At 42.2% G+C, this 13,669-nt stretch overlaps 3 protein-coding genes across 3 annotated transcripts in view; all 3 read left to right on the top strand.

Moving 5' to 3' along the window:
- The window catches only part of LOC139909490 (CD81 antigen-like), a 106,608-nt gene that overhangs the window by 75,529 nt on the left and 17,410 nt on the right, over positions 1–13,669 (top strand). The gene's annotated exons all lie outside the window — the stretch shown is intronic.
- LOC139909501 (P2Y purinoceptor 6-like) lies at positions 11–1,480 on the top strand. The gene is made up of 2 exons (XM_071896615.1): positions 11–31; positions 419–1,480. Exons 1-2 carry the CDS (start codon positions 11–13, stop codon positions 1,478–1,480), a joined length of 1,083 nt encoding a protein of 360 aa, XP_071752716.1.
- Positions 2,635–10,052, top strand: slc17a6a (solute carrier family 17 member 6a). The gene is made up of 12 exons (XM_071896598.1): positions 2,635–2,720; positions 4,248–4,503; positions 5,040–5,158; positions 6,266–6,380; positions 7,513–7,600; positions 7,825–7,911; positions 8,006–8,148; positions 8,237–8,386; positions 9,036–9,168; positions 9,258–9,368; positions 9,476–9,603; positions 9,723–10,052. The coding sequence occupies exons 1-12, from the start codon at positions 2,635–2,637 to the stop codon at positions 10,050–10,052; spliced, it is 1,746 nt and encodes a 581-aa protein (XP_071752699.1).

Raw genomic sequence — 13,669 nt, 5'->3', positions numbered from 1 at the left:
TAACAAAGACATGGGCAACACTCAAGTTCAGGTAGGTGAGAAAGGTTCACTGTAAGCTTTATTTCAGCTTTTTAAACATTTTTATCTAGCAAGGCAAAATAGATTTTTGGAACAATAAGAATTAGTCCTCATAAGTGATTTTTTTTACATGTTTGGCTGACTATGCAGTGAGGTTAGCTTAGGAAGAGCTGAATATGTGTTTCTATGAAGGCAAATAATTATCACTCTGTGTTATGTTGTGTGTACTGATGACAGTGTACAGCTGAAATGAAGCTTTGTTTCAGTTGAAGCAAGCTTTCTTTCCTAGCAACACAGAGGCTGCAAATTGATTATCCTGTAATAGCGCTGTATTTGAGAAGACCAAGTTGATCCTTGATCTGTGCCTAAGGCCAACTCACTGCTGCATGTCTCACTACAGGCTCCAGAGAAACCCTTCTGCGACCTGGGCAGCCCGGGCCAGGAGGGGCTGCTGGTGGTGCAGCTCCGCATGATGCCAGCCTTCTTCCTGGGGGTGCTGATCCTCGGGCTGCCCCTCAACCTGCTCTCCCTCTGGATCTTCTTCCACCGCCTACGGCGCTGGACCCGCAGCTCGGTCCTCCTCTTCAACTTGACCCTGGCTGACACCTCCTGGCTGCTGGCCTTGCCTTTCCTCGTCCAGTACCATCTGGACAAACTGTACTGGAGCTTCGGCCTGCCGTTATGCAAGGCTGTTCGGCTGCTGTACCACAACTACTTTTACCTCAGCATCTTCTTTGTCACCTGCATCAGTTTGGACCGCTACCTCGCCATTGTGCACCCGCTGCGCTCCCTGGTGCTGCTGGGCCGCCGGCAGACCTGCCTGCTGTGTGTGGTGGTCTGGACGGTGACACTTCTCACCAGCATACCTGTTGCCAACATGACTCTGATCCAGTCCTGCCCTGGGATCAACCGCACCGTCTGTACCTTATACATACTGCTGAAGGAGACCGAGGAGAGCCTGCCCTACTCCCTCTTCTGCTCCATCGCTGGCTTCCTCTTCCCGCTGGTTTCCATCTGCTACTGCTGCCTGCGCAGTGTCCGAGAGCTGCGCCACCGCCCCGGCCTCCCCAACCCGCGCAGCAAGCAGCGGCGGCTCCGGCGCGTGCTGAGCGCAGCGCTGATCCTCTTCGCGCTGTTCTACCTGCCGTACCACCTGAGCCGCAACGCTGCCATCGTGATGCGGACAGTCTACCCCGACAGCCCCGCTTCCTGGCAGCCGACAGACCTGCTGTTTTCCCTGGAGATGTGCTTCTGTAGCCTCAGCACCTGTGTTAACCCTCTGTTCAGCTGCTTCATAGGCGGCCAGTTCAGGAGGGAGTTTCACGACACCTTTTCCGTGCTGTTCCCCCAGTGTCCAGGCACAAAGTTAGCCCCAGTGCTATCTCAGCGGGAGCGGAGGACAGAGGGGCAAAGGCAAGGGATGACTACTGTCACTCCTCTGTGCATACTGCCCAGACCATAGAGCCTGGCTGTGCCGTTTCTAATCAGCAGTCCAAATGTAAATTGATAATGTGTTTTGCAATGTCTATTTGTGTCACATATGTCATAAAACTGTATGGAAAACCTTGGTGTGTTATTTGTTCAATCGCTTTGTGTATGTTTTGTTTAATCAGCTGGATTAGATATAAAAAAAATATATAAAACATACGTTGATTTCCAGTCTCCTGTATCTCTATTCATCTCCATCAGTAAAGGTATGGTCTCCATAACTTCCCTACACAACACTGCCTCTGTGTGGTTGGCTGCACATCCACTTCCCACTCTGGATTCACACGCGTGGAGTGCAATTTTCAATGAATACGCTACCATTTGAATTCCCAGTTTGTTCAATTAAGCCAGAATAGCTCTGCGCAATTTGGTTGTGAAGTTTTAACATAGTCGGTAAGGACTAAAGACAAGGACAGACGGGGTGTAGAGGGAGGGAGGAGGATCATTTCTTTGTGCTTACTGCCTCTGCTCTAAAAGTGGACGGAGCTCGTCTTGAACCTTGTTACAGGTCAATCAGTCAGAACTGACGGACTGAAAAGCTATGCAAAGCTTACAAGCAACAGATTTTAAATGACAATACAATTAGTGGATGTGTGGCGGGCGGGGCGTGCTGGATGCTGAGCAGAGCTGCTGACAGGTGCAGCAGACAGCGGAGCTCGCGCTGTCCGCGGTGCTGAAGTCTCCTCCGGCTGCTTCACCGGCGATCCTCACCTCAGATAAGAGAGGAGCTCCCGCGCGTGACTGACTGCAGGGTGAAGCTATTTCCATTTCACCGCGTTTCGACGACGTTTTCTCTTAGAATCCTAAATACTTCCAACTTTTATTATCATTATTATTATTATTTTTTTTGTTTGTTTCCAATCACTGCCTGGATCTTAAGATGGCTCTGCATGGATTAACATTGCGCAAGGCAAAAGCGGACTTATTTGACTGCTGTTTTGTGACTGTGAAACCAGCCCTATCAGACTGAACGTGTTTCCCCCTCCAGCTCGACTCGTCTTTTCAGGACATCGAATCGTTTTATGCTGAGAGAGAAGCACATTATTTGGATTTATATCTCAACAATATGCTCATTAATGTTGCACCTCCATTTGTTATAATATTGTAGAATTTTAAGATATTTTGGATATGGAGCCAGGAAAGGAGAGAGCTTTCCCTCCGACTAAAGAGGGGCTAAAAAATCTCGCAGGAAAGGCCCTCGGGAGTCTGCACAGGTAAGGCGAAGTAATGAGCATTTATGCATGTCTTATATTCCCCAAATTAGTTCTGTTACGAGAAATTAAAAAGGAAAGACATCCAGATGTTAACAACTGGTTCCCCAAAAAATCCGTCGGCTTTGTCTAAATGTGTTTATTCCTACAATTCAATTGAAGCCAAGAGGGAAATCGTATTTCTTTATAAGATGAATTATGGACAGGATGCTGAAAAGCACAGTTGTGGGGCCCGAATATTTAAGGATCAGATATTTCCCTGGAGGATGATCCCCTCCACCAGCAGCTGTGGGTGTTTTTAATAATTAATGAAACAGAACGAGTCGTGACATAAGGTCGGAGGATATCTATTACGTTATGTATCCATCAGTGTGAATTCAAGATCGATGGACTTCATATCAATTGTCTTACTATATTCTTTGTAGCGTCAGAAGGACCTGAATGAAATCTAATCGAAGGAAAATTGATGACTGATTACAAAACACACAGGCTTTCTGTTTCAAAATTAGAGTAGGCAAGTTGGATGTAGCAGGGCCATTTAACTGTCTTTTTCCACATTTCCACATTCTTTTGTCAGATCTTTTTTATTTTAATGCTAATGTTATTTGTATATTTCCATTGAATGGGAGAATAAAATACCCCGTGATCCAATATCACGGCTAAACAATCGAAAATTCCACAAACCATCTGGAAGCACGAAGCATTTGCAAGAGAACAATATTTCAAATGACCGTTTTTGCAGGCATACATTTAAGGCCGAACATTATTCTTAGAGCTAAAATGGCATTAAGTTGCTCAACTTGATTACAGGCTGCAACAGAGAAACGTCACGCAACGCAATGAAAGAAAAAAATGCTGTTGGTTTCATTCAAGCTGTAGCCCAGGCCTGTTGTTTTATAGGAGAAGGCCTGCACCTACAATCTTTCATTTCTGAATGACATTCCTATGAGTAAATCCCAAATTCGAGCTAAGACAAAATGCCGAGACCATATTTATGAGAGCTAATTAAACAACAAAAGGGCAAAATTAACTCTAAACACAGATGATGCTGATAGTGCTGCAATGCGGTATGAAGGTCATTTTGTCTTCGTTTACCAACGAGTCTTTCCTTTACAGAAACGTGGGGAATTTAAGCATGGAACGAAAAACGCAATTTAACTTAGACAAAACGACCAAAACGACCCAGCCTTTAGGCGGCCTATACAAAATGGAAAGAGGAAAATAAAGACTTTGCCAAGGCCTGTTGTTGAAAAACCACATTGTAAAACCGAGAACCAAATGCCTCTGTAGCACAAGCCACAAATAGCCTATAAGAGGCATAAAGACCAGCAGATTTAGGCTTTATTTTATGCTCCTTTTGTGGAAAATCAACGAATTGATCACACATTTTTTCCAGAACGGCCCTGACCTCCCTTTAAATGCCTTAGTCTGTTTGCATGCTGGATTTGACTCAGCCAAGAGGGATTTATAGGTTAGATTATGGATTTATCTATAATTTAAAAGCTAATAGTATATCGCATGGTTGTGTAGGAAGCTGGAAAAGCGGCAGCAGACAGGTGAGGCGATCGAGCTGACGGAGGATGGGAGACCCCGGGAGGACCAGGAGAGGAAGACGCCGCTGTGCGACTGCACATGTTTCGGGCTTCCACGCAGATACATCATCGCTATGATGAGCGGGCTCGGCTTCTGCATCTCTTTCGGTATCCGGTGTAACTTGGGTGTGGCCATCGTCAGCATGGTCAATAACAGCACAATTCATCAAAACGGCAAGATCATCATCAAAGAGGTGCCTATAATCCCCGCCCATTCCCCATCCTGTGCTGTGTTTCATAGGTAGTGTGGGCGCCCAGCACGAGCCGATAGACTAATCAATAACTTTTCAGATCAACACATGGTTAAACCCAGGGCTGTAGGCCTAGCTAAACTGAGGCTACACACTTTTTTATTTGCGTTTTTATTTGAATTATATGGTAAATTCATATAGTAGACTAGGAAAAGCACAAATTAATGCTCCCTGGAAATATAGCCTACATGATTTTTATTTGTATTGGTGGTTTATTGCCTAATGGTGATCACCGCCTGGAAGCCATAGTTTACCCACCTTTTTTACATCACTGGTTAAGACTCAGACCCATTTGCATTGAATCAATTTATCTGCTTTATCTTTGTAAATATTTTCACCGTAAGAACACTTAAAAAAGAAAGACATTTTGAACATACAGTGTCAACAAAATAAGCCTAATTATTCCTATGCTAATTCATATTGAAGGATACTGAAAAAGTAAATGAAACGTGCCTTGATTTTTTTTTTGTGTCTGAAAGAAAGCGAAATTCAACTGGGATCCAGAGACCGTGGGGATGATTCATGGATCCTTCTTCTGGGGCTACATAGTAACTCAAATTCCAGGAGGGTATATTTCTTCACGATTAGCAGCAAACAGGTAACTTGCCTGAATAATAACAAACAAATAGATGGGTTATGAGAGAAGATATTTTCAAACATGCAGTTTCCCTTTGTTTTGTTTTATTTTATTTTAATGTAATTATTAAGTCCAATATGTATGATAGTCAATCAAGTGGATGTGAGGCCCGTGGTTTCAGAAGGAAACCTGACCTTACAGCAGATAAACTGGGGATTTGGCTGATGCCCGGCAGGCGTGCCTCCTCATGTTAATGAGGTCCCACGGGACAACCATGTCTAATCCTTTATATTCAGAGGCATGGCAACCACACAAGCCAAAGCCCTGTGCGAAATGCGGTTGTATGCAATGATTATATGATATCAATGGCCGTACCGCATTACCAGGATTTTATTACCAGTTGATTAGTCAGCTACTACAACAGGATCTGTGCAAAGCCAATGTGTGGTGCAAGGAACTTTTACGAAAAACATCTATAGTAATTCTATCATAAATTGTAGAATACTGTGGACATAATATAGCACACAAATACTATGCAAAATTATCAAGTCTCTATATGAAAATCATAGAGATATTATAGTGATAGGAGATTTTAAAAAAATATCATGCAGTACAAGATCACCATAAACTCATTAGTGAGTATCACAGACACACTATAGATCCCTATAGCAATATTATAGGATTGTTATAGTGATTTTCCGTGAGGAAAACTGAGCCCAAACGGCATGCAAATCTTTGCAGATCTTCTTCATGCCAAGTCAGCTGAGCCACTGACACCTTCTGGTCCAGACACCCAGTCCCACCTCTCTGTGTCCTGGAAATTCAGTCTCAGCTCATAACTGCCTGCTATGTGTGCAGCATTCAATTAGAATATGCTTGTTATATTATTTATCAATGGCATGCGTTTATTATTGTATAATATTAGCATTATACATCCATATATCATATATTATTATTACATTATACAGCAATTCTGCCAATTTTAAATCATCATGACTACAACCATGTTGATTTGATATTCTTATATGTTGTTGTCGTCAATGATGATAATGTTGTTGTTGTTATTGATGCTGATGATCTTCTCTTTATAATATTCTGACCTATAATCCTAATAACCTGTTTATTCAGAGTTTTTGGGGCAGCCATCTTCCTGACATCCACCCTGAACATGTTCATTCCCTCGGCTGCTCGGGTTCACTATGGCTGCGTCATCTTTGTGAGGATATTACAAGGCCTTGTGGAGGTACTGATCAATAAGATTTACACTGATTTTACATACATTATTCTGCGTCTTGGCAGGTCTTGATGTTTATACGACTCAACAATTATGCCTGATTTCCAAGTTGAGAGCTGAACTCTACCTGTATGTATGATGAAACTGACCCCTAATGAAATTGTCTAGATATTCAATATTTGTTCACAGTTTAAAAACAGCTGAAACTACTGATCTCCCTGGTTTACCATATTCATTTGCAATGGAAAACATAACCTATTATGAAGAAGCTCCATTCTTTATGCTGTATACAATTATCAGATTAGTCAGCAAACAGCTCAGAGCATGTACTGAAAACTCGGAACACCAGGGCTTACATGTACTGGCTTACCTGGGAGAAACAGCTCCATGTTCACATAGAAACACATATAACAAAAGAGATAAAATCCACTTGATGTAGGCGGCTGTCCCAACTCTATGGAAAAGACAAGGTTTCAGAGAGGCGCTATTATCAGACTGAAGGTCATCCTCCTTTGTCATTTTGTTTAGCTGCATACTGTCGTTTCAATAGAGGCTCATGGCCATTGAGAAAGATCCGCCTGTGTTCAGCGCCCATCGCCTTATTACTGCAAATTAAACATTAGCATTTCAGGGTGTCTCCCAAAGCAAGCCCCAGCAATTTGTGTCTATCAATAGTTGATTGTGTGCCACTTAGTGTGTAATGAAGATTTAATGGGGAGCAATTCAGTTTTTTTTTCTTGAAGTGGGTAGTCAGCTTGAATTTGCACTGACTCACACCTAACCCATTAGTCTCTATTAGAAAGGTCAGCTACAATGCATGTCAGTTTGTTTGTTATTAAGCACAATTTGTCTTGCATGTCTCTGACAGATGGGAACTGGCTACACCAATCAAATGGGATATCTTTAGATGATGCAAACTCTATTGGTTGAATCATAAAAAGAAAAATAAATGTGAATTGTATTTATGAATCTGGCAAATCACTGACCTACCCCTAGCTGAAAATAGCTTGTGCAGGCACAAGGAGAGTTTGTGCCACAATTTAGAGAAAGCAGTGTCAAAGTCAGTAGAATATGATGTTTGTGTCGGTCAGATGATTTGATCGATGAAAGGTGTGACTGTAATGCTTGTGTCACTGTCCAGGGAGTGACCTACCCAGCCTGCCATGGAATCTGGAGTAAATGGGCTCCACCACTGGAGAGAAGTCGTCTGGCAACTATCTCCTTCTGTGGTACATAACCTACATACTAAGATTCAAGTTACTGTGAAAATGCAAGATTTGCTCATTAGGGTCATATTGATTTTATTATCGTATTACTTTGTATACTGCAATACAATGTTTATAATTACAAAATATTGTTCCTAAAATTTGCACTACACACTGGAACAACACTGCTCTCTGAATAAGAAACAGGGTTCAAGTTCTGGTCACTATGGGTGTTCTCTCCTGTACAGGATCCTATGCTGGAGCAGTGATAGCGATGCCTCTGGCTGGGATCTTGGTCCAGTACACAGGATGGTCCTCTGTCTTCTACCTGTATGGTGCGTATCTCTGTTCTGGATCAGTAACATTAGAGCTATCCCCATAAATGAATGCATTAGATTTTTAATATCACCGTTCTCTCTATCTGTATAGGATCCTTTGGAATGGTATGGTACATGTTCTGGATCTTGGTGTCGTATGAGAGTCCGGCGGAGCATCCCACCATCACTGATGAGGAGCGGCGCTACATCGAGGAGAGCATCGGAGAGAGCGCCCAGCTGATGGGTGCACTTGATGTGAGTTCTCACTGCACATCCCTTGCTTTGTCATGCTGTACAAAGTGCATTCAACTGATTTTCTATGTGCTATGATGTGTTTTAATAGAAATTCAAGACCCCCTGGAGGAAATTCTTCTCCTCCATGCCCGTCTATGCAATCATCGTGGCAAACTTCTGCAGGAGCTGGACCTTCTATCTGCTCCTCATCAGCCAGCCCGCCTACTTTGAAGAGGTGTTCGGCTTTGAAATCAGCAAGGTAAACAAATCCTTCACAATGCCTGGTATCAACACTGCAAAAAACATCCATCCTAACAAGTCATTTAATCAATATTGAGTGTTATAAACTGCCAATGGGGTGAAATGATTTCGCTTCCAATACAAATCAACTTGATACTAGTGCCATGATCTCCCTTATTCTGTCTTGTCTCAAAATACTGAAGTGGAATTATCTCTTCCCATTGACATAATTTTCATTTGTTCTAAGATTTTACGATTTTAGTATAAAAGTAAATGAATTGTTAAGATGGACTTTTTGCAGCAAATTCCTTCTCAAAGTACTGTGGTTTGGATCAATTTTCTCATCCAACATCAGTGAATGCGTCATCACAGCAAAACATCCCAGTTATTCTTAGAATTTCATAATCTTTGCCCTCCTGGGAGAGTGTGAAGCATGAATCAAACTGGTTTGACAGCTGTAATTCAGGTGCAGGTTGAACTGTAGCCACTCTGTGATTACTGCAGGTGAGTTATTGCTCAGCTGTAAGACTGGAGTCAGAGGTTGAAATACACAGAGAGAGATTTGTTCTGAGACTGAAAGAATCATTTTTTGTGACAATCACTTTGTACCTGTCACAGAAGGTTGGCTTCAGACAAGTATTTGATGGCTGTGGTCCGTGGTTTCTCAGGTTGGAATGCTGTCAGCGCTCCCTCACTTGGTGATGACCATCATCGTGCCCCTAGGCGGCCAGCTAGCTGATTACCTGCGAACCCACAACATCATGTCCACCACTACGGTCCGGAAAATCATGAACTGCGGAGGTGAGAGCTTATCAATCTGTCTGTAAACATTACAGAGTAGATCAATTACTTATCATAACAACATTTAACTTTTGTACTCTTGTTTTTAGGGTTTGGAATGGAGGCTACTCTCCTATTGGTGGTCGGTTACTCTCACAGTAAGGGGGTGGCTATCTCTTTCTTGGTTCTGGCGGTGGGTTTCAGCGGTTTTGCAATATCAGGTGAGTCTCCGAGATTTCTGAGGTCTTGCATGGATGAAGAATGGGTTACAACAAACTACAATGTTTAACTTCACAAAACTCAAAATATTTATTCTTCCTTGTTGTAGGTTTCAATGTTAATCATCTAGACATCGCTCCTCGCTATGCCAGCATCCTCATGGGAATATCCAACGGTGTGGGGACGCTGTCAGGGATGGTCTGCCCTCTAATAGTGGGAGCTATGACGAAGAACAAGGTGAATCATTTCTATTCAAATATGAATGTTTATATGATGCAGATAGGAACTTAAACAAATACTTTAGAAATGTTGCAGCCTGGCCCAACTTCTCAACAACAACTGTAATCTCTCCCCAGACCCGTGAAGAGTGGCAGTACGTCTTCCTTATTGCTTCCATGGTGCATTACGGGGGAGTGATCTTTTATGGGCTCTTTGCATCTGGGGAGAAACAGCCATGGGCCGACCCTGAGGAAACCAGTGACGAAAAGTGTGGTTTTATTGATGAAGACGAGCTGGCCGAAGAGACGGGTGACATCACCCAGGGTTACGGTGCGATGGGCGGTCCAGCCAAAAGCTACGGGGCCACCGCACAGCTCAACGGAGGCTGGGTGCAGGACTGGGATAAGACAGAGGAGTATGTACAGGAACCGGCCGGCAAGATGTACGCTGAGGGTGGCTACTCTTAGACCTGACACAGTCATGTTTGCAGTTATGGTGAGTTGGCTCACTTAAACAGACTTTCCATCACGGATTGCACAAATAAGCATTAAATTAGATATTTAAATTCATTCTGTGTATTCAAGTAAAATGGTTACTCGTTTCAAACAGCCAGTGTAAAGAAGTAGTTGAAGTTCATTGCAATGCAGAACAATCCTCATTAGATTCTAACATGTTTATCACCTAGGGCTTCACTATACAGTAGACAGTTGTAAAGAAAACTGTAGGCCTATATTGTACTTCTTAGGCACCCAAACCTCATAAATCTACTTGAACAACATGAGCCAGATATCATTGCAGTTGACCATCATAGGGTCTTTCTCTGAAATACCACTCTGATTGCACTGATACGATAAGTATTCTAAAACAAGATTCTATTCTATTTCTCAAATGTGTTTTATGTATTGTATATACCTGTATACTGTTTCTGTGAGACTATTGTGGATTTGGGTCGTTGATCTGTGTTAACATTAATATAAAAGGCCATATTTTTCATGGACAGTACCTTTTCAGGGAGATGTCTGCTTGCAAAAAAGGTCTTCTTCTTGGGCAAGGCCTAGAAAACACTATAAGACAAAAATAGCGTGAGTGAAGTTGAAATGAAATGTAGAATTTTAGTGTGTATTGTTGCATGAATTTGCTCAAATCAATGTTCAGATACAGCCTCCTCACAGTCACTGATAGTCCTCATTCCGCCTGCTGCTTTGTTCTTAGATAAGTGTCTTCTGCCATAATAAGTAATAAAGTGAACTTTCATAATCAGGTTCTGGTAGTGATGTGAGACAAATCAAAAAAGTTTTGAAGGCGAATGTTCTCAAGACATTGTTTATTGGTGTTTGGTGTGCACTGCAATAAATCCTGTGTACCAGTTGCCACCCATCACATTCTGTTTTGTATTGTAACACTGGCTTGCTGTATCTAACTGTAATTGTTTTGGAGTCATGTGATGATCAACATAAGGTGTGTTTTAACAAAATTACTAGTGTCTGGAGAATCCAGCTTTAGTGCTCATGATGCAGGACATATTATTGCATTTCCACAAAGAGGAATACAGTACTGTACATGAACAACCAAGTTTTGTGATCTCTTGGTGTCTCTTGGTTGTTCTCATTGTCACCAAAAGTACTTTATTGACACTTTGATATTGTCAAGTTTGAGTGGAACGCATTAATAGATGGCTGTTCCATCCCACTTTATTTGCTATTTGAACACTTAATTTGCTGTATGAACTCTGCAAGGATGTTTAAAATATATGAATATTTAAGAATGTTTAAGATGACCAAAAGATGCTATTATGGCTTTGTGCCTAAAGTTTATGTAAACAGATAAATGTGATTTTATGGCTTCTAATATTGTGTTTAATGGAGAGGTATGTTGATGTCAAAAAAGTGTTATACAAATACTCATATCATTTTATAAAAAACAACCAAAAGTCCTGTTTTGTCATTCTTAGTCATCTTTTCATATCCCGCAAATTATTTCTTCAGCTAAGATTTTTCATGTGTTTATTTGAAGGTTAGAGGTCCTGAGAGGCCGTGGGTAGACTACGTATCCAGTTAACCACCCTCTCCAATCAATGTCATGCATCTCCAATTCTCTCCACATTTCTCATTAGTAAATCAATGGCTGAGGTCTCAGGAGCGCAGGGCAGAGTATTGGACCCTGTAGCCTGGTAATTGGTAAAGGGAGTGTGGAACAGCAATTTTAACGCTATTAGTGGAGATTACATCTATACAAACCAAGATCATTGTCTGTCTTCTGAACAGACTTTTGTCCACTGTATGACGTGTAAAACCCCCTGCCGCTGAAGTCCCATGTAGCTGTATAAAAGTGTGATAAAAAGTATTGAATCTTTCAGCATAAAACCTGAACGTGACATCACACTTTCTCAACCGTACAGCGAGAAGAAAGGGTCACAGGCATAATTGAAAAAGCAAAAAAAAGCCTAACTGTGTGAATGTAATGTGTTCTCCCTCCATAGGCGACAGGTGTAATATTCTCTGTGCACAAAGCCGATGCACCTTATTCCCCTCACTGTATCCTCCTCCGCTGTACAGGTCTGAGGTCAATAGTGCTCCATGTAGCACATTCAACTATTGACCTGGCTCCGGCATAGCAAATTACCTTATGCAAATCAAATCTAAACATGTGACAAATCAATACTGTTTAACTCCAGAGTGCATTGGAGTTTTTAAAACAAACGTAGGCCATGGGGGTTTGAATTCAAATGTAATATGCTGATACTTACGAAGGTCATACTATTTCTGGATTTGGAGTTAAAACCTATATGGTTCGAAAACGATGGAGTATAAGACATGAGCGGTGTACACACTCACATTTTTGTCAATTATAGCTGGTGCTCTTACTGTATGTAGAGTGACTTACAATGAGTACAACAGTAGAATCAGCTTCAATTCCTACAGTATAAACATTACAAGCAACCAATACCAAGGAATGCAAGGGTCAAAGTCAATGTGACACGATGTGATATGATGCGACACGATGCGATACGATGTGATACGATACGATATGATACGACACAATAAGATACAAATATAAATATACATGTAATATATAACAATAACAAGGATATAGGAACATGAAGAAATCAGATATGAATAATATATTACAGTAAATATACATGATGAGCCAAATGTGTGTCATATTCTATGTATAAAAGATTAAACCTGCAGTGTTAAAAACTATACACCTTGTCAAATATATTCACTTTACAAATGTAGACAACATATGTTCAGAATGTGCCGATTTGGATATAAGCATTGCTACAGTAGCTGTCCCCTTATCAAAACTCCAAATGGAGGTATATGTACAGTCTGTGTACAGGGAAAATGACAATGTGCAAAGCAGATGTGCATAATTGTCTGTTCTCAGCATCACCATGGAGGTGGCAGGAAGAGGCAGAAAAACGTGTCAGCTGACTCGACACCAGCAGCTCCTTCGTCTTACTGATACCGAGTTGCAGATGGTTCTTCTCGGGCCATCCAACAAATCTCTCTCCATCAGACTTCTATACTTCTTCTTCTTCTTTCCTTCACTGTTGCCTCTCACAACTGAGGAGTCGTCAGAGAACTTCTGGAGTTAAATCTGAAGTCAGAGGTGCACAGAGTGAACAAGAAGGGTGACATTACAGCCTGCGGCGCCCGTGTGCTCCTCTGCAGCATGTCCGACACACCGCTCCGGAGGTGAACAAACTGCGGAAACCGTGGCGTCATCCACCTGCATCGCTCTGCAGCTTCTCCCCTGAGCAGCAGGTGCTGGATGGTGTTGAAGTGACTGGAGAAATCACAGAACATGATTCTCACCATGCCGCCCAGCGTCTCCAGGTGGGAATAAGTCCTGTGGAGAAGGAATATGATAGAATCGTCCTCACCTGTCGTGGGGCCTGATGTGCAAATTGAAGAGAAAAATCCATGGAGTCTGAGGGGCGGCGGGACCAGCCTCTTGAAGGTCTTCATCACTTGCAAAGACACCGGCCTGTAGTCGTTTTGGGCACCAGGACATCCCTTCTCAGGCACTGGGGCAATCTAGGAGGTTTACCACAGTGGAGGCAGCCTCTTCTGACTCC

This window comes from Centroberyx gerrardi, chromosome 4, assembly GCF_048128805.1.
Source record: "Centroberyx gerrardi isolate f3 chromosome 4, fCenGer3.hap1.cur.20231027, whole genome shotgun sequence".
Classification (NCBI taxonomy): Eukaryota; Metazoa; Chordata; class Actinopteri; order Beryciformes; family Berycidae; genus Centroberyx; species Centroberyx gerrardi.
Note: the sequence above shows the minus strand (reverse complement) of the source record. Positions and strands in the feature narration are given on the sequence as shown.

Excerpts from the sequence above, each read along its gene's own strand:
- LOC139909501 (XM_071896615.1), top strand. The coding sequence starts at position 11 with ATGGGCAACACTCAAGTTCAG. Across the intron at positions 32-418 it reads TGGGCAACACTCAAGTTCAG|GCTCCAGAGAAACCCTTCTG; the intron begins GTAGGTGAGAAA and ends GTCTCACTACAG.
- slc17a6a (XM_071896598.1), top strand. The coding sequence starts at position 2,635 with ATGGAGCCAGGAAAGGAGAGAGCTTTCCCTCCGACTAAAGAGGGGCTA. Across the intron at positions 5,159-6,265 it reads TCACGATTAGCAGCAAACAG|AGTTTTTGGGGCAGCCATCT; the intron begins GTAACTTGCCTG and ends CTGTTTATTCAG. Across the intron at positions 8,387-9,035 it reads TCGGCTTTGAAATCAGCAAG|GTTGGAATGCTGTCAGCGCT; the intron begins GTAAACAAATCC and ends GTGGTTTCTCAG.